Source organism: Aulonocara stuartgranti (genome assembly GCF_965226115.1).
Source record: "Aulonocara stuartgranti genome assembly, chromosome: 8".
In the NCBI taxonomy this organism is placed as follows: Eukaryota; Metazoa; Chordata; class Actinopteri; order Cichliformes; family Cichlidae; genus Aulonocara; species Aulonocara stuartgranti.
In genome coordinates, this window is record NC_138959.1 from 23038428 (window position 1) to 23058802 (window position 20375).

At 40.2% G+C, this 20375-nt stretch overlaps 2 protein-coding genes across 2 annotated transcripts in view; one reads left to right on the forward strand and one right to left on the reverse strand.

Moving 5' to 3' along the window:
- Nucleotides 1–9053, forward strand: part of ogfod3 (2-oxoglutarate and iron dependent oxygenase domain containing 3) — a 33173-nt gene extending 24120 nt beyond the window's left edge. The window contains exon 9 of the mRNA XM_082543684.1: nt 8293–9053. Coding sequence (XP_082399810.1) covers nt 8293–8429 — 137 coding nt within the window. The 3' untranslated portion in view covers nt 8430–9053. The remainder of the gene's footprint in view (nt 1–8292) is intronic.
- Nucleotides 8401–20052, reverse strand: LOC309712678 (urotensin-2 receptor). Its single transcript, XM_082543680.1, has 2 exons — nt 18119–20052; nt 8401–8479 (listed from the first exon to the last, which is right to left on the reverse strand). The coding sequence occupies exon 1, from the start codon at nt 19225–19227 to the stop codon at nt 18151–18153; it is 1077 nt and encodes a 358-aa protein (XP_082399806.1). The 5' UTR covers nt 19228–20052; the 3' UTR covers nt 8401–8479; nt 18119–18150.
- Nucleotides 20053–20375: the final 323 nt, after the last annotated feature.

Below are 20375 nucleotides of genomic sequence, written 5' to 3' on the forward strand. Positions count from 1 at the left end.
GAAAAGAGTGAAACGGATCCACTTAAGCTGCTCTTTAGACTGACGCATGGTGACAAATGGAAAGCGACCACACTCCTTTCAGCCTTCTCAAGGGTTTTAAATTGAAGTCAGTCACAATGTAATCCAGGTAATTGCATCTGGGAGCACATTTTTCTGTCCTGTCTGCTCAAGCTTAGCGTGATCTATCTTTATCTTACTTTTATCCCTTTCATCTCTGGTTACACCAAACACCCTCTTTAATTCTTCCCCAGCCGATTAATTATAAGGCTGTGGGAGTAATAAATTGACTGGACATTGTGTCAGTGTGCCGCGCACCTTGTGACTGTGCCGGCAGTGTAAAGAGGCGTTTCGCTCCAGCAGGCGATTTTGTTATCGGCACTGGATGAGTCATGTGTCGTTTAGCATCTTGTTAGAATTGTGCACTCATCCCGGTTGGGTCTGTGAAGTTCAAGAGCTCATTAAGTGCTAATCAGCAGCATGTGGCTGTTTTTTATTATTAAAGACAAAAACAGTCTGGTGGCGTTGCTTGAAGTATTTCGTGCTGATCACTATTACGCATCGTAGTACCTCTGTGATGGTATTAATTGGATCTTCTTTTTTTTTTTTTTTTAAAGCCTCTTATTAGCAGGTCCAAGAGAGACGGCAGTGTTTCTGCAGGTTTTTTCTCCTACTGTCTCAAGTGTTATGACATACTTTTTTTTTTTCTGTTCACTTCCCGTTGATGGCGTTTACATTTATCTATCTTTGTACGTGGTCGTTGTTTCTCTGAATGTTTAACCGTGTTTGGTTCTCAAGGCAAATTCGTTCATTTGAATAATACACAACAAAAGAAAAAAATTCATCATGGTGCACATAGTCACTTTATGAGACTCCAAAATGCAGATTCACCGTGATGTTAAAAAATAAACGTGTATTCAGGGAAAATGTTTGACTTTCCACGCCCTTATATGGCATCAAACTTTTGATCCTAATGATTGGATACCCACAGATAATGGAGAATTTCCTAAATACAGTCAAAGTAAGAATCACCTAAAAAATAACATTTTACAAACTATTAGTAGAATTAAATCTTATGTGGAAATTTTAACAGTTTATTACTGTATTTTTAGGGTGGGTTTCAATAATCGATTTATCGATTAAAATCGGTTTTAGTTTGAATAAAGCGATATCGATTCATTAAAATCCTGAATCGATTTTTAAATATAAATGTATTTTGCCAGAAACCCAAAATCTCAGGTTAAACCTCACAAAACTATTTCACCAACCACCAAACAACTAAAACAGCAAACGAGAGCAGGTGAACGGATTCTGCAAAAAGAAATAAACGCAAAGCGCGAACTCGACACATCAGAATCAGTGAGCTGTCGGCTTTTTCACCCGACGGCATGTACACGGACACACCACCGGGGCTGATTCTGAAGCGGCGGATCAGCGCTTTGTGTTTATGTCTTTTTTTGCACTAGATTCTGAAGCTGCAGGTTTAATCACTCTCCAACCAAAATTGACTGAACCAGCAGCAAAAGAAGATCAAATCTAAGCTTCACATTTCACTTCACATACACATCGTCATGAATTCCCTTTTACTTTTGCTGTTTTGCTTCCACCACGATAAGAAGCTCTCACACAGCTCTCACAAGTGTCAGTACTGATAAATGATCAGAATTATAATATTTTTGACAAAATTTCCCCGATTCGAATCGAATCGAATTTAAATCGTGGATCGAATCAAATCAATTCTAGAAATCAGGGACGATACCCAGCCCCGTGTCTTTTAGAAGTAATGTGTACATTTTTTGCACAAGTTGTAGCGCTTATACTGCCTGTTTAAAATCAACCAAACGCACTTCAGTGGGATTCAGATGTTTAAGATATAATAAGGATCTGATTATTTCAAGTGTTCTGATACATAAAAGCTTGGAATTTAAAGGTCTGCCTTTTTTTTAAAATTTAACTAACCAATGGTAGATGCCAAACCTTGAACTTACCACTACTACATTATGTCGGCTATCTGCCAAACACAGAGCCCACACACTGCTTCATCTACATATTGAAAATAACTCACTTTAGCTTTACTACTCAAGTCTTTTTCTTTCTTGTCCTAAAAAGATGAGCATGTCTTGTTTCACACATTCCTGCTTCAAAAAGCACACGTCACCAGGGAAAAGTGCGCTAACATTAGTTTGAAGGCTAGATGCCTAGTTTGCTGCTTGGTTGCAGCGCATTAAACTCCATGTAAACAAAGCTGCAGCTCTCACTGAGGTCTAGTTGGAGGCGTGTGGTCCTTACTTTCTCACTCCATCCATCAAAAATTAATCCCAGTTTCTCTCGCTCTGCTACCGGACCGCAGCCTGCTGTCAGTCAAACACTGACATGATGCTCAGTTGTTGACGTACAAGAGAAGCAAACTAGTTCCCAAACCACTTTTCTTCCTTTCTGTGAAAAAAGAAAATTCCATGAAATAATAAAAAAAACTATTTTTTTCACTTGACTTTAAAATTATATACATTGGATTTTTCTATTATATAAAATTAAAGAATTAAAAAAAATCATACAGTGTACTACAAAATATCAATGCTATACATTATTAAGTACATATTATATTCAGCAATGGGGGTGTCTGGCCCATTGCTACGGGCCATTCAGTCCTTATACGGTTGCAAGAGCTTGGTCCGCACAGCCGGCAATAAGTCGGACTCGTTCCTGGTGGGTGATGGGCTCCGCCGGGGCTGCCCTTTGTCACCGATTCTGTTCATAATTTTTATGGACAGAATTTCTAGGCGTAGCCAAGTGGCGGAAGGCTTTCACTTCGGTGATCTCAGGATCTCATCTCTGCTTTTTGCAGATGATGTGGTTCTGTTGGCTTCATCAGGTGATGGCCTCCAGCTCGCCTTGGAACGGTTCGCAGCCGAGTGTGAAGCGGTGGGAATGAGAATCAGCACCTCCATATCTGAGGCCATGGTCCTCAGCTGGAAAAGGGTGGAGTTCCCACTCCGGGTCAGGGACAAGACCCTGCCCCAAGTGGAGGAGTTTAAGTATCTCGAGGTCTTGTTTACTGTTAGACCTGTACTCTTGCTCATCCCGTTGGTGATTATGGGCAAATATTCATGGGTTAATGGCATGACACATGAGTAGCATGAGGCAAAACTTCCCCTATACATTTAGTGAAGACAATGTTAAGTGCGGCACTTAACAGCACTGCTAAACAGAGGTTAGCTTGGGAGGATACATTTCCTCCATAGAAGTGATTGTTGACCCAGGTGCTTCAAGAATAAGCTCAGGACGTGGAATTGTTTCTCTAAAGTTTTCTGTTTCATGGGAAAATTTCTATTGTGGAAACCCAAATCCTTAAATGACAGAAATGTACTGATGCTTTACTCCTTTTCATGACACCGCAAAGTGCTAAAATACTATTGGGAAAGACTGCAGGTAAAGCAATAATTACAACATATAGTTTTTCTGTTTTTAAGAAGTAGCAGTTTTGCCTTTTTTCTGCTAATAAGCATGTTGCATTTATTATGAAGACCTTTCTAGTTGTGCTTTTAATGAAGAAAGTACTATTTAGACTCTAGCAGACAAGATGATGTGGCTGATATTGTAAGGTAGTTATTAGGTAATGGAAGTGGATGTTTGATGTTACATTTAAAAAAATGCATTACTCGTTGGTCATCAGTATTTTATAGGCTAGAGCAGGAGTGGGCAACCCCAGGCCTTAAGGGCCGGTGTCCCTGCAGGTTTTAGATGTGTCCTTGATCCAACACAGCTGATTTAAATGGCTAAATTACCTCCTCAACATGTCTTGAAGTTCTCCAGAGGCCTGGTAATGAACTTATCATTTGATTCATGTGTGTTGACCAAGAGTAATATCTAAAACCTGCAGGACACCGGCCCTTGAGGCCTGGAGTTGCCCACTCCTGCCCTAGAGTAAATACAAAATTTAGTTTTTAAATGATAATTTTAGTGTCGAAAAAAGCATGAAGTGAAGTAGGCTAAAAGAAAAAGAAAACAAAAAGAAACAAAGTCAGTAATATCTATCACTGTGGAAAGAGTTACAAAACCATTTCTAAGGCTTTGGGACTCCACTGAACCACAAAGAGCCATTATCCACACAACGACATCTGAAGAACTCCACGGCTAACTTGTCAAAGTTCGTGATTCAACAGTAAGAAAGAGGCTGGGCGAAAATGGCCTCCATGTGAGAGATCCAAGGAGAAACCCACTGTTGACCAAACGGAAAACAGTCTCACATTTGCCACAAAACATCATTGGAAGGTTTGAGTCCCGTTCCATCTGGTGTAAAACTAACTAAAAGGATCATACCAACAGTCAAACATGGTGGTGGAAGTTATGTGGCTGCTTTGCTTCTTCAGGACCTGGATGACTTGCTGTAATTGACTGAACCTGACTTCTACCAGAAAACCCTGAAAGATAATGTCCAGCTATCAGCTTGTACCCTTCAACTGAAGCAAAATTGGGTTGCGCAGCGGGACAATGATCTGAGACACAGCAGCAAGGCCATCTCTGAATGGCTCTAAATGACAAACTGTTGGTTTTGAAGTGGCCCAGTCACAGTCCGGTCTCCAATCTGATTGAGATTCTTTGACATGACCTTCAACAAGCCGTACATGCTCAAACAACCACCTCCAGGGTGGCTGAATTCAAACAAAGAAGAGTGGGCTTGAGTTTTTCACCTCTTCCACAGTGAGGTGAAAAACTCATTGCCAGTTATCTTAAGTGCTCAATTTCAGTTCATGCTGCCAAGGATGGCGCTACCAGTTATTAGGGGTAGGGGGCAATTATTTTTTTCTCAAAATGCTTTTTTCCCTAATTATCAAATTTCAAAACTGCATTTTGAATTACTATTATTATCTATTATTATTATCCTTCTCCTTTTTCCCTTATTCTCAGAGTTTGCAGCATAAATTCTGTTGTTATACAGCAAGCACCTCTGATGTCGTCAGCTAATGCTATCCAGGGAGATTCAAACTCTCTTACACAGACACACAAAGACACACAAATGTATAAAGCGCCTGTAAGGGAAATTATAGCAGCAGAATGGGGGCTCAGTGATTCCAGCTGTTTATTCATGGCATAAGATAATGAGATATTCTCTTCAAAAGGTTTGAGACACTGTAAGTTTATTAGCAAACCAAGAGTCTGAAAGAATTCTGAATAAAAATCTACAACTGTGGGCTTGCTGCTTAAACTTTCCAAACTGAATGGAAATGTCTTATCTAACACAGAGCACAGGTAAAACAACACTGGCTAGTAACTGGTAGTAGTTCATGAGATGACCTGGTGACGCAGAGCTTCTGATAAGTGAAGAAAATTTATCCTGAGGAAACCTCACCAGACTCAGACTGTTTGTTTATTTAATGAAAAAAAACCTTTTCAGTCAAAGGAAATGCATTTCAGTCCAAAAAATGAAACCCTAGAATAAGTAAATTGCTCCCAACTGCTTGTCTTTGTGTTCGCTTCCCTTATCAATGGTTTTTGACTCCACCATCATTGCAAATACTTTTAAAAAAAAAATAAAAAAAAATAATAGCTTCACCTTATTTACTTTCTTTTTGCAAATGAAAGGAAAATATTACAACCAGACAGAGGGAGGACATGGTTTACCTTGCTTTGCATAATAACTACAAAACAGCAAGTTTAGCTCGAAATAAACATCCAGCTTTTGTGATTGTAGTGAGAGTTTTAGGGGGAGTGTTTGAACTGTTTTAAGGCTTATAAGCTATATTAGGCTAAACCTGGAAACATGGTTAATAAGCAAGGTATAATCTGTCGAAAGGTTAAAATAATAACAATAATTTTTAAAAAGTGCATACCAACACTTTCAAATTGGATGTTATAGCAGTTTCTCTATGAACAGCATAGCTGTTTAGTAAGCTATCATCAAGTCAATTAAACTTCTGCTTCTATGGTGTTGGTATGGTGTTAGAGTTGGAGTTGTCTCGAGACCCTTACCATTTTACCAGCGAGTTGATATTATTGGCTGATATTAACATTTTGCCGAAATATCAATATTGGAATTTATTAAAACGATCAGCGTTTATTTCAGAATGCCAGATTTTAAAATCACCAAATATCAGTGTTAAAAATCTCTGGTCGGGCTCTGCCAGGGACGACTGTGTTCTCAGTGAACAGGTTAAACCAATCGTTTGCAAACTACTTCCACTATGTCCCACTTTAGAAGTCAATAATAGTTCACACGCCTCATATTTTAAACATTTTTTATAAATCAACAATATAAAAGAAAATTTCAGTATGCACGAAAGTATCAGCAATTTAATTTTTTATCATATTCATTCAATACAGACTCGGGGTTTTTAGCCTGGTCACCCAAGCCCAAACTGACGTTTTTCTGTCCCACCCCCACAGTTTGAGAACAACTTTGTTAAACTAATGAGTGTTTAACCAGAATAACTGCATATGCTGCCTCTGGTGTGTATACCAAGCTTCGCTAGCTGCGTCCTCGCTCTGTTTTCAACCTTTCTTGACGTCTTGACGACTTGATACTCCCTTTAGGCATTTATTTTGGGTTAAGACCAGATACATATCTGAAGGAAGGTTACGGAGGCCATAACTTTATATAAATGATCAGTAATTCATAAAAACTGAATGTTTGCAGCCAGTTAAATCTCATAAGAATCATTTAAAAAGTTTGCTGACTTTTCACCAGAAAGAGGTTTTAAAAATCTTTTTTCCCCACAGATTTATTTCTAGTACACATGCCCCAAGTTTCATCTACACCTCTACCCAGATTTCTGATACAATCACTTCTCTTACCCTGCATTGCTCTGTAATGAATGTTAATATGCTAATCATGTGAATGATCAGCCATTAGAAACAAGCAGACGTACCATCATCATCTTTACTATTACGGTTTAAACCAGTCAACTCATTTATATGTTTCCTAGGTTGACTGTTGAGATGAGATGTGATCATAATTAAAAAATGTAACATTTTTTGTTATATATTAGTTTGACTTTAAAGTCATCTTCTCATACACCTTTGAACAGCTGCCAGTGCTGCTGATATAAATCCCTGGAAACGACATTGTGCGTTCTGTGATTTCACCATGATCCAAGTTCAGCGACTCAAGTGTGCACAGAGAGCAAACCTCAGCTTGTGTCAAACTGAAAACACTTTCTTGAAGAGGATCATTGTTGTATTGAATTATGATACAGGGACTACATGTTCTTTTCCCCTCTCGTTCTCTTGTTGAAATGTCCAGTTTCCAGCACAGCACATCACCTAAGTTTTATAAACAGGAGCATACCTGCTGGGGGGTTTTGGGGGTGGGCGGGGCTTGAGCTGTCAGCGCAGAGTTCTCCTTTATAGCTATGAAGTATCTGTGAGAGAATATTGAGCTGGAATGACCTGCACTGCCGTGTGTGTCTGTGAGCCCCCACGGCTCATGAAAAATGCTACAGGTTTGTGGCCACGACAGCATAATCGTTTCTCACCACCTGCCTCACCGCCAGATTTATCTTCCTGCAACTTCCCCCACTTTCATACAATTTAATTCAGGGGTGTCAAACTCAAATACACAGTGGGCCAAAATTCAAAACTGGAACAATGTCGCGGGCTAACGTTAATATTTATTGAAATATATTTATTCCTCCAGATATAAGAATTAATCTTTTCTTATGGACTCAAAACACGTTTTGCTGAAAAACTGAATATGGAACAAGCAAAGCTTAATACTAAACAATATATACATTAGCTGTATAATACCAGTAGGCCAGCTCTAATAGTAATTTGGTATGGCTTCACGGGCCAAATGTAATTAGGCTGCGGGCCAGAGTTTGACACCTATGATTTAATTCAAGTTGATCGTCATTTTGACACAGCGGAGGATCCAGCGTGCGCACAGAGGCACTTAAATTAGTCCAGAGATATACGAGAAGATGCCCTTGAAGGACAGATCGTCTACATTTAAATCTAATGCTGTTTTTGATTTGTAGAAGTGTAATCCCAGAACTTTGTGATCGCATCTCGTAAAAGAGGTATGGTTGGCAGCTTCTATAGTTGGGTTTACAGCATTCTCCAATAGATTTCGCTTCAAGATTTCTATTCGTCAAGTGCCGTATCTCTGCCTTGCCAATACCTCTGATGTAACAACCGACCATGAGATTAATAGAGGTTTTCTCTGACTTTAAAAGCCTTGTTCAACACATGGTAACACCAGCTGTGTGTGTGTTGGATCTGAATCGGTAAATATTGAACAGCTTTTACATTTCCTCTCTCCTAAAGAGTTCCTCTTGTTCCTTTTGTCCCCACCCTTAGGGAGAGTTTCTTTCTTCTCTTCTGGCTCAGAGAACCTCCACCGCGTGGAGAAGGTAATGTGGGGGACACGCTACGCCATCACTGTGTCCTTCACCTGCGACCCTGCACACGCCATCTCTGACCCTGCCCTGCCATGAGGCAACCACGGATGATGGATGACGGCACTGCCCACTGGTTCCGATAGGCCCTGCAACAAAGAGGCAGAATAGGCAGGAATTAAGAACAAGGGGAAGGAAAAAGAGCTTTTACATGGATTTTTACATTGGTATTCTGTAGCTGCTCGGTCAATATCTTCAATTTTCTCCGTTTATTTTTCAAGTATTGACTTGCTGATGGTGCAGCAGGGGGAAAAAAGAGCCACATGTGGTCTCCCTCTGTGCTTTCCTGTTTGTTACGCACCCTTGTGTTTTTATCCTGTTTTCTACAGAAATGTCTTTTTTTCCTGCACCATCTTAATCGCTGGTTTTAAGGGTTTTTCAGTTCCCCTGCAGGCTTTCTGCCAAAGCAGGATTGTTTTCTGCCTTTCTGTTTATTATTTTAAGAGAGCTGCTGATTCCCTGAAGAAGAGATCTGAAACTTATGAACTGCCAACTGAATAATCAACGTTTCATCACCAAGTACCACTCATACCCCGTCCTATGACCCGTTGAGGTATTTTCTTCTAAGAAGAACCGTCTCTCTGTCCTGTTCGTTTGCTTTTTCCTACCTTATGCTTCTGTGCAGTCTTGAGGATGTTTTGAAATAAAATGACATCAAAAGTTTGCCTGGTTTTGTTAGTCATGCTTCTCTGTACTTTTCTATTTTAAAACCAGCAGCCTGGAATATTAAACCTTTATGTATTACTACTTTTTAAATTCAATTAACCAGTGTTATACCCGTCTCTGCTCCTGCTGATTGCTACTAGAGTCTTATCCGCCCTTCCTTTGTGAGCCAGCCACTTGAGGAATCTCTTGATTGATCTGAGACTATCATGTGGTTGGGAAGTCATCATCCTCGCCTTTCTTATTTTTCACACAGCTGCACCGAACCACCCACCGTTTCCATTCTCATTTTTTCTTTATCGATTCTGGAGTTTTTTGATTTTAGGATCCATAATTTTGTGTTTATTTTATATGTCAACACCCATTTCAGTTTTTATGCTCTGATGTGATTTTAAATGTTAATGCGTTCATGTGTTTGGGGCTTTTTCTTTTTTTTTTCTTTTAAAGGTAGAATCAGAAACAAAATGTCAGCCAGCCATCAAAGAAAGAAAGAAAGAGAAAGTCAAAATATTATTACGTGGTGTCATTTTCCATTAAAAAAAAAAAAGCAAAACAAAAAAACGGCTCTTCATGTCATTTAAAATAACAGCAGGTTTTTTTACACTTAATAAATGCAAACAGCTGTTTACTTCTGTTAATGTCAACACACTAGGACAATCTTTTAGCGTATATTTAAAATCAGCTGTGCAATTCTGCATTTTTTGGCATTTGAAAGTAAACGTTTTATAAATCGCCTACACTAAAAGCATTCATTTTTAGGCACTAGGTTCACTTGTATATAGTTGACTCATTAACATAAATATGCTAGTAAACTTCTCTTTGTGTGCAACAGTCTGATGCATGTCCAATATTCGCTTTCTTTTTTAGCTCTTTTTGTTTCTGTTCCAGCTCCTACTGAAAATATCAGGCTGTGTAGATAAATTCTGAAAAACCCCAAACTAATTTTGTTTGGGTGTTGTTGGTTGTGTACGTTGCACATTGGACTATCACAGATTTTTAGTTTTAAATTAAAAATACCTGCACGATAAAGCAGAATAAATGAATAGATGAATGGTAAATGAAGAATGCTCGTAAAGGTCATGAAAAACTGAAGTGAGGTGATGCTTCCCTGTTAGTTTGTTGCTAACAATTGCAACTTTTGTGCTACAGAAAGACGTGCCAGTTGCACACTGGTTCTCAAAAATGTAAGTATACATTTATAATGTATCATTAGTGAGCACACATATTCAAAAGCTGTGACTGAAACATTTTTTCTCACACTTTTCTCACCTTGCTGCACAGCTGTTAGCACATTCACTGGTGATATAAAGAACAGAGGTAAGTCTTTCTATGCTGTGCAGGGCTGTGTGGGAGTTTATTTGAAATGAGCATGGTGTTGGGTCACTGTGCAGTAGCACATATATATACATTGCATATTTATATATATTTATGCTCTGATGTGACAGGGTCACACAGCTGTAAATGGCAGCGCCTTGTTCAGAGTTTATAACTGATCTGATAAAGATGGCCACGTATGAATTTACTAATAAAGAAGCCATTAATCACCTCTACCCTTATAAATAATGGTTCCAGTCACTGTACTCTTCATCTATTACTGTTGTGGTGACATTTCCACATGGAACTGTTAATAAATATAAACATAAATGAAATGGTCAAATATATATATTGTAGCTGCTTCCGCGTAATCAGCTTTAGCTAGCAAACTAATTCGGCACACTTCACAAACTTCTAAGACAAATTTTTGCAAAAGAATCTTCCAACTCGTACTTTTCTGGCTAATGATGCTGAAAGATGCCAAAGCTTTATTTAAAAACAAAACAAAAAAACAGATAAGAAATTGCGTTGTCCTTGTACTGCAGGTTGGGAGGCTTTGCTGTGGTTGGAATGTAAATTTGATCAGACAATTATGAATTGATTATTCATGATTGATTATGAATAAAACTGAATTGAATTGATGTCAGCTTTTTTCCCTCTAAAGTGACATACTGTGATCACTTGCTAGCTGATTACGTTAAGGTTGTACTAGCCTATATTAAAGCAGACACACACAGTTTTTTCATTTCCTTATATCTTTCCTGTTGGTTTGAACAGACTGGAAAAACAAACACTGCCTTCGGATCTCTTTAAATATCAAGGACACTGCTTCTAAATGTGATTTATTTTAGTTGTTGATACTGTGTGGGAAAGGAATTGAGCCAATAGTTGATTGTAAATGACCCGTCTGGCCTTGCCCGACAATAACACAGTAAATACTACTTCTACTTACCAATAACTATTATCATGCATGTCAGGATAAATTTCTGCAGGAGTGGGTGTAATTGATTTGGACTGCAAATAAATGTAGGGTGCAGACTGTGCCAAGTATTATTTTTAAGGCTTTGACAGCTGTAGGCATTGATGCAGGATCAGTTGAGGCCTATTTAAGGTAATTTAAACAAAGAACAGACTCTCTGTAGAACATATTGCCCTCAGCAGTGTTTTATCATGATATGGGTTGTGTAATTAATAGTCTAGATGTGACTGATTATTTCAGGTGTTATCATTGGCTTGTGCCAACTGGCGCCATTAGATAGTCTCTGCAAGGCTTAAACAGGACTCAGACTCTAGTGATCTGTCTAAATTCCACTTTAATGAAATGCAGGGAAACAGCCGCCAATATAAACAGTTCACACAGAGCTGTAAACCGCTGGAAGTTACTGGAAGTTAATGTTTAATGTAATGTAATATTCTGCAGACACAGACAGCAGTATTATCTGTACCACGTTACAGTAAAGAAAGAATTTAGCACTGTGTGCTTTAGGAAGGATTTTCTCCCTTTTTTCCTTCATTCACAAGCTCAAAAACCTGCTGAGCTTTACATGGAGGTTAGACACTGAATTATGGCTTTGTTTATAGGAATTTTGGATACCTTACTGCTGATGCTTGTCTGCTAAGATGTAAGATAAAAAAAACAATTACACACTAAAAAAAAAGTGTGCTTGCACCTCTGCTGAAACTAAACAGGATCAAATGGCACAAATTTCTTCAAGACCTTTAACGTCCATTGTTCTAATTTCTCTTTTGGGATTAACGTATTACATTTTTACAGGAAACCCAAAAGTGGCTCTCAAGCTAACGCTTAGAAGAAATCTACAAACCCAAGCTAAACTTCTCAGCTCGAATGTATGCAGATTTAAGCTGCTAAATCCCACACAGACCTGGTCTTATCCAGAATTTTCAAACTTCTGCAAAGTTTTGTCAGTCAATATGTGGAGAAAGGAAGAAAAAGAAAGAAAGGGTGGGGGATTTCCATATCTGTGATGCGGCACGATGTAGCTGTAATGAATTTATGCATGAGTTTGGACAATTTGACATGCAAACACAAAAAGGTCAGTGTACCAAAGTGCCCAGTCCCACCTGGGACATGATTTGCAAAATGTCACACTTCTAGATATTCAGATATGTTTTAGAATGACAGGAAATCTGTCACTAATGACATTTTTCTTTTACTGCCTAGACGTGCGTAATATTTCCACCACTCTCGGTCTGTAACAGTCTTTTTTTCCATGCTTCTTATGAATCTAAGAAGACAGTGGCTTTACAGCTGAAGGCTGCGTGAGCTGGAAACAACATGCCAGATTAGAGTGAAGAGCTGTCTTAATTAAAGACCGTGAACTCTTCATAAAACACAGGCACTTTATGCATCTGTTGTTAGCATGCTTGCCACTGAGGCCTTCCAACCTCAAAACTTTTGCAGTAATTGTTAATGGGTGCAGGTGCTATGCTATTAACTGTGTTATTACCACACAAACACTACAGCATGAAAGGAAGTCCTGTCTGTCCATTCAGGTAAGTGGGCCACAGTTCAGCCTAGTAAACAGAGCGCACAAAGCCTGGATGCGAGCACGCTGAGGAGTAGGTGTTTTGGCTCAGGTTTTACCACAGCAGCAGAAGTGTGTTTGCCTCCGCAGGTGGATGCATGCAAATTCAATGGCAGTGACATGCCATGTGTGTGCTTCTTTTTCTCTTCTTTTTCCATTTCCTGCCAAAATTCAGGATTCCAATTAAATATTCAGAAAATTATCTCTGTTGCTAATCGTTTTTCCTTGATGGTGATGGGGAACGTCTTAAAGTAAGACGTAAGGGAGAATTTATAAGGACTTAGGAAAAGATAATTATAGTGCTCAGAGGGTTTAGCTCATACTTGTTTGCTTAATAATGTGATGGCTCTGCAGTTAAAATCAGTAAACTGTATATAAAAGATGAACCAAGGTTCCTGGCATTTGAAATTCATTGAACCTGCATTCTTTCTAATGACCAGCAGGAGGTGCATTTCTGATTGGGATAAGAAGAAGTCAGAAAATGTAAGATTTTTGATGTTGATATTTGGTGATTTAAAAAAATGACATACTGCACAATATTTTGTTTCTTTCAGACACAAAACAAATGCATCTTCCTAACATTTGTTACGTGTAGTTATTCATGACTCCCTACTAGGAAAATAAGACTATGTATCTTAAACATAAACTGGTTTTATTGGAACAACAAATTGTACCTTGCTTATATACTCTGAATAATTCTGCTCACATTAACCGATTATCATGTTTGAGGCATTTTAAACGGGTGTGCTGGTCCTGGTGAACAAACTATACAACATCAACACTCATTACATAATCACTGAAGGGTGTTTCTTCCATCTGTTCTTTTTAAATTTTCTTTAAAAATTTTTTTAAAGTTACACTCAACTGTGTTGATGAGTGACTTCAGTAAAGTCTTTGCCTATTAGCTTATATTATCTGTAGTTTTAAGTCCTCTTGCAACATGATCATGCAACAATTTTCTAATTTTCAGTTCTACTTTGGACCAGATTTACTAAAACGGGACAAAGTAGCGTGTGAGGGCATGATTAGCTCTATGGATGATTGTCACTCTTTGTAAATACCAACAGTACTTTTTACAATTTACACCAAAACCCAGTTTATGCTGGGGCAGTGCGTTAATAAATCTTGCCCTTAGAGTCAAAAAGGATGATGAAAATGCTTAGCTCAATTGAGTGACATCATTGTGGCCATCTTTTTTATACAGTCTATGGTTTAAACTAGCATTAGATACACGCTCCTCTATTTGTGTTCTTAGAGTGTTTCTTCATGTAGGCTTGCATAATTGTGTACAAGTAATGATAGTAACACTCAAATTAAATAGCTGTTTTAACAGATACTCGTGCTGCTATCCAATCAGATGTTTTTTTCCCCACTAAAGAGATGATCCCCTTATTTTCATTTTTCCTTTATTAAGGTTTTTAGCATCTCTGAAGTAAAATCAATTAATAAGTTCTAAAAGCTGATAATACAGCAACTCAGAATGAGGACACAATTAACACAAATTAGGTCCACTTCAGCTTGATTGTTTTAATGTGGGTAATTATATTCATTTGTAGAACACTTTTTTAAAATCCGCTTTACAAAGTGCTTCACACAAGGGAACAAATTCAAATCTAGCAGGTTTTAGTAGAGTAGTGCAATACTCCTCGTTCACCTGTGGGTTACAACTGGAAAAAAGCCGCATTTTACAATGTGAAACATGTCGCTTATCAGTTATGTTGATCTGCTGTTTTTGTGACAGTCGGATGCTGTCTTACTTTGAAGAAGTTATCTCCTTCACTCTCATAAGGGATGTTCCAGTGTCTTCTACTAAAGGAGGTAAGAAAGGAAATACTAAAGCACCTTCCTTTGTTTTCAGAGAATTTGACCAGCTCTTATTATGGCTGTCACACAACACATCGAGGTCAATTCACCTGTTTAGATGTAGGCTCATCACCCCTCCACCCTTTTTATCAAACATGGTTCTGTAAATTATGGTCAAACGTCACCACTCTGGTCTCATCTGTCCAAAGCCCCATTGTTCTAGAAGTCTTGCTGTTTGTTCAGATACAACTTTGTAAACCTGGACTGTGCTGCAATGTTCTTTTTAGAAAGAAGAGACTTTATCCTGACAATCCTTCCATGTAAGCCGTAATTATTGAGTCTTTTTTTTTAAAATATTGTGCCGTCTTTAACTTTAACATTTAACATGCTAACTGAGGCTTTTAGATTTGGAGATGTAGCTCTTTGTTCTTTGGATTTCCTGGGACCACCACTCTGAAGATTAGCAGCTGTCTTGAGTGTTTTCGACAGATAGATGGGCAACAGTTGCTTCTTTAAGATTGTTGCTGGTGTGTTTTGTTTCCTGCTTGATATTGTGTTAACACGCCTCAACATTCCAGATCACCAAACTGCCCCAAATTCTGCTTTTATAGAGGCACTCACACTTGCTGATGACCAGTAAGTCAAGTGTATTTAATTAGCAGCACCTGCCTGCTGCAGTAGGCAGGTGCTGCTGTCATATTCCTATGACAGCGGTGAGGGTGTACTTAGTTTTTCCACACACTGTTTCTACATTTTGGGTTAAAAAAATATGATGCAGTGTAATATTTCATGTTTTGTTTTTCATCTGAGGTTGTATTTACCTGGTTTTAAGACCTGCTATGGATCAAATCAGCTCATAGTGACCTGACATATTGTAATTGTATGTCTATAAATTTGTTTTTTATTTATTTTTTGTCAGAAAACTGCAAATGTGAAACATTTATTATCCTTAAATGGAGGGTAATTAAGAAATGTGATCATCGCATAGTATGCCCACCAGAATGGCTTTAACTCAGCTGTTTATGATCCTTTTTTCACTATCTGCAGCGCATGCAGCAGAGTAGCATCATAGCTGAGCAGCAATGAGTTTAAGTCCTTGACCAGTTTGTGAGATGCAATGCTATAAACTAAAAACAAAAGAAATAAACAACAACAACAAAAAAATCAGTTTTCCCATTCCAACGTAGTTCAAACATTCTCTCTGTGTATATGCAAATATAATATTGGATGTCAGATGTAGTAGTGGTGAGAGTATATACTTGTTAGAGCAGTCCAGTACCTCTATGAAGGAATAACACAGTAAGATCTATATCAGTTACTTCAAACAAGAAAAGCTTGAAGAAATATGACGACCAACTTTACATGTGCTCAGCATAAACTAATATAGAGCTTGTAAACCTCTGGTCCTTCTAAAAGTTAATATTCTGCTACAGTGGTGCATATTATTGAGACGTGTGTATGTATCATTAATATGGAGTGAAAGTGGGGCTTTGGAATTCCATACCTACAGGTGCACTACATGTTTTCCTCAGTCAAACATAACCTTTGCAGAAGGTGGGACAAAAAAATCTATGCCCTAATCAGATTATTTTTATTGTTATTCGTTTTTTTTATTTACTGTGTGGGAATTTGATTACATGTGAATGTATTTCGGGACGTCCCTGGTTTGTAGTGTAGGCGTGTCAGTAGGAGGATAATGAATGAATATGAATGAATATTCTTTATTGTCATTGTCACAGGTACAATGAAATTGAAAGATGTCTCTGGTCAGTGCAACATCACAAAAGATAAATACTTAAAAACTATAATTAAATACTTAAAAACTATAATGATAGGATATAAAAGATAGAAATACATATAAAATACAGTATTCTCATACCGTAGATACACCCAAGCAATCCAGGCCTAAGGCCCCATACAGACACTCAACATACGACCTAGTTGATATATCACTCAAACAATCAATCACTCAATCAATTTGTTAGCGCATCCAACAAAACATGTCTGAAAGCATTCCAACATCAAGGGCACAAATGACAACAGGGGCAATGAAAGTCATCTACTTTTAGTAGCATTGAGACATGATATTGCAATTGGGTAGAAACTGTGTTTGAGTCTGTTAGTCCTTGTGTATGTTGTTCTATACCGTTTACCTGAAGGCAGCAGTTCGAACATGGAGTGTCCAGGGTGTGAGGTGTCCTTTATGATGTTATGGGCTCTTTTGAGGCAGCGGGAACTGTGTAGGTCTTTCAGTTTGAGGAGAGGGCAGCCGATTGTCCTTTGGGCAGCGTTGATTACTCCCTGGAGTGCTTTCCTCTGAGCCACTGTGCAGCTAGCGTACCATATGCCTATGCAGTACGTTAGTATGCTTTCGATGGAGGCTCTGTAGAAAGACACCAGCAGTCTCTGTGTGATGTTGTTCTTCCTAAGCACTCTCAGAAAGTACAGTCTCTGTTGTGTCTTTTTCAGTAGCTCAGAGGTATTCACACTCCAGGATAGGTTTCCCTCTATGCTGACTCCCAAGAAGCGGAAGTCTGCCACCCTCTCCACATAGTCGTCGCTGATGATTAGTGGTTGGATTTCTGTCTTGTGTCTTCTGTAGTCAATTATGAGTTCTTTGGTCTTTTTCGTGTTTAGGAGAAGGTTGTTATCCTTGCACCATGAAGACAGCCGCTCCACCTCATCTCTGTAGGCAGACTCATCTCCCCCAGATATGAGCCCCACCACAGTAGTGTCATCTGCGAACTTTACAATGGTGTTGCTCTGGTGGGCGGGGGTGCAGTCGTGTGTATAAAGCGAGTAGAGCAGTGGACTAAGCACGCAGCCCTGTGGCGACCCAGTGCTTAGATTTAGGGCTGGAGATGTGTAACATCCCACTCTCACTCTCTGTCTGCGGTCGGTGAGGAAGCTATTGATCCACTTACAGGTGCTGTGAGGAAGCCCTAGGTCTTTTAGCTTGGCGTCCAGTTTGTATGGAAGAATGGTGTTAAATGCCGAGCTATAATCTGCAATAAACCTGCAATAGCACAAGTTCTGACTGCCCCCTTTATTTAACTGCTCTAACACAAATAATGTAATGTCAGATTAAAACACCCTTAAATTAAACATTCAAATGTGCTTCTTAAAATCACTTCTGCGTTTAAGAGGTGCTTCAGCTTCTCTAATTACCGCCGTGGCCTTGTACTGCAACACAGCACCGCAGGAAGAGTTCTTCCACTGAGGCTGAGCTGCAGGAGCGCAGCAGAGGGGGAGAGAGAGAGTGGCTCCGTGGGCTGTCCATCATGGACAGAATAAAATAACAAACAACATATGTGTGACCAAAGAACAGCCGCACTTTAAAATGACAGAAAACAAACTTTGGCTGCTTCCTGCTTTATGCGTAACGGAGACATCACCGCCTACCTGTCGCTGCTCCGGCTCCAGACGCTTTCACCTCACTTCAGTGACCCCATGACCAGCGTCTCGGAGTTGAACTCGAACTGATTGCTGGAGGACGCCGACTTGCCCCACGAGTAGAGGCTGGGCGGCCGCTTCTTAAACGACGACGTGTACTTGTAGAAGCTCCTGTGCCTGTTCTTCAGGTACTCCCTGTAGTTCTTGGTGAGCAGCGTATAGAGGAAAGGGTTGATGCAGCTGTTGCTGTATGTGAGGCTCGCGACAAGGTAGTTGATGCACGTGTGCGTCTGCGAGGCCAGGCTCAGCGGCTTGGTGTGGTACAGAGGCAGCAGCTGCCAGATCCAGAAAGGCAGGAAGCACGCCCAGAACACCAGCACGATGGTGAAAATCATGATCAGCACTTTCTGCTTCGGTGACCTTTTGCCGCCTTTGCTGATCACAGAGTTGCGCTGGGACTCTAAATAAGTGCGGGCTAACTTGACGTACAGGTACCCGATGATGAGCCCCGGGGCCATGATGCTGGTGCCAAACAGGACCGTTACGTAAACTTTATAAGCCAGTGGAGCCCATGTGGGCGCGCACATCCTCTTCACACCCCCGTCCGGCGTGCTTTTAGTTGTCTGAGCGACCATTACCATCATGGGCACAGTGAGCACCAGCGACAGCAGCCACACGCCCCACGCCAGAGCTTTGCGGTAACTCTTAGAGCGCCTGACCGTGTCCAGCGGCTTGGTGACGGCCAGATAGCGCTCCGTGCACATTACGGTCAGGGTGAAGATGCTGGCGTGCATGGTGAGAAGGTCCAAGCTGAGCAGGATGCGGCAGCCCACGTCTCCGAAGTACCAGTCCTTCAGGAAGTAGGTGGACACCACGAAAGGGATGGTGGAGAGGTAGAGCAGGTCCGCGAGAGCCAGGTTGATGATGGAGATGTACATGGAGGTGGCGAACCGGATCGAGTGGCACATCACCACCAGCGTGTACACGTTCCCCGAGACCCCGATGATGTAGACAACGGAGAGGAGCGTCCCGAAAGTGGAAGTGATGACGAGTTCGTGGTCCACGGTGCCGCCAGCCCGAGGCGGGCTGGTGTTCAGGTTTAAAGATTTGTTACTCATGGCGCGTTCGGATCCGTTCCCTGCTCTTTGACAGCTCCGGACAAGTTTTGGAAAAGATGCGCACTGGCACAGGTTGCGTCTCGCTCCCTCCCCCCTCCCTCCTCTCTCTCCGCTCTCCGCCTGCTGCTCTTTGCTCCTGACGTCACCAACGTTACTTCCATATACATCTGACAGTCAGCTGTCTCACCGGTAAACAATGCTCAAATGGACGAAGAGGAAAGCATCGGCTTCTTTTTTCTTTCTTGAAGAGCGGGTGGATTTCTCGGCGCAACGATGTGAGACTGGGATGTATTATTAAAAGTTTAGTCAGCACTGAGCGCGCACCTGATGCCAAAAGCAAGACCGAGTCTGCTAAAATGTCATGAAAAGCTAGGACACAGGTAATGTCACGCATAGATACTTGCTAGAGGAACCGGTAAAACAACCACCCACCCACCGCCACACACAAAAAAGAATAAATCCCCTGCAGTTAATTTCAGTGTGCCATTTTCTTGAGACTCACGAGAGCAGAAAGCGAACTTTCTCTTTCACTGACCGCAGCGCAGTCGGAGCCCCTCACGCGCTTGTTTTGTGCCAGCATTTCCTTTGTGCAGCTCGGTGTTTGTGTAACATTAGCAAACACTCAGGTCGGCATTGAGTTATGCAAATAGTTTATTATAGGTCACGGAAAAAATAAATACATCTCCAATTATTATAATAAATAAAACTTATTATCATCTCAAGATTAAATAAATAGGTTTTATTGCTCTTATCTACAATCACAGTCATCTGTTCTTCTCTCTTATGTTGGAAGTTATTTTTATTTTTCCCACAGGTTGTGAACAAAGATCGTGGGCCAGTATTGTGTGTGTGTGTGTGTGTGTGGGGGGGGTGTCTTTGTCTGCAAAAGATGAAATCCTGTTGTAAAGAAATGTGTGGAAAACCAGCTCTCTTGAACTCTGACCTCATTAAACACTTTCCTGATGAGTTTATTATCCCAGCTGCTATTTTCAGGTCTTATTGATTTGGTCTTAAGACTTTCTTTACACGAGTAAAGATGGCGGCGCACGTAGTTGCAGCAGCTCAGTGTTCTACCGATCGATGCTATCCTTCTTATCACTGAATCCTGGCTACATCAATCCATTCCAGACTCTGCTATTGAGCTAGCA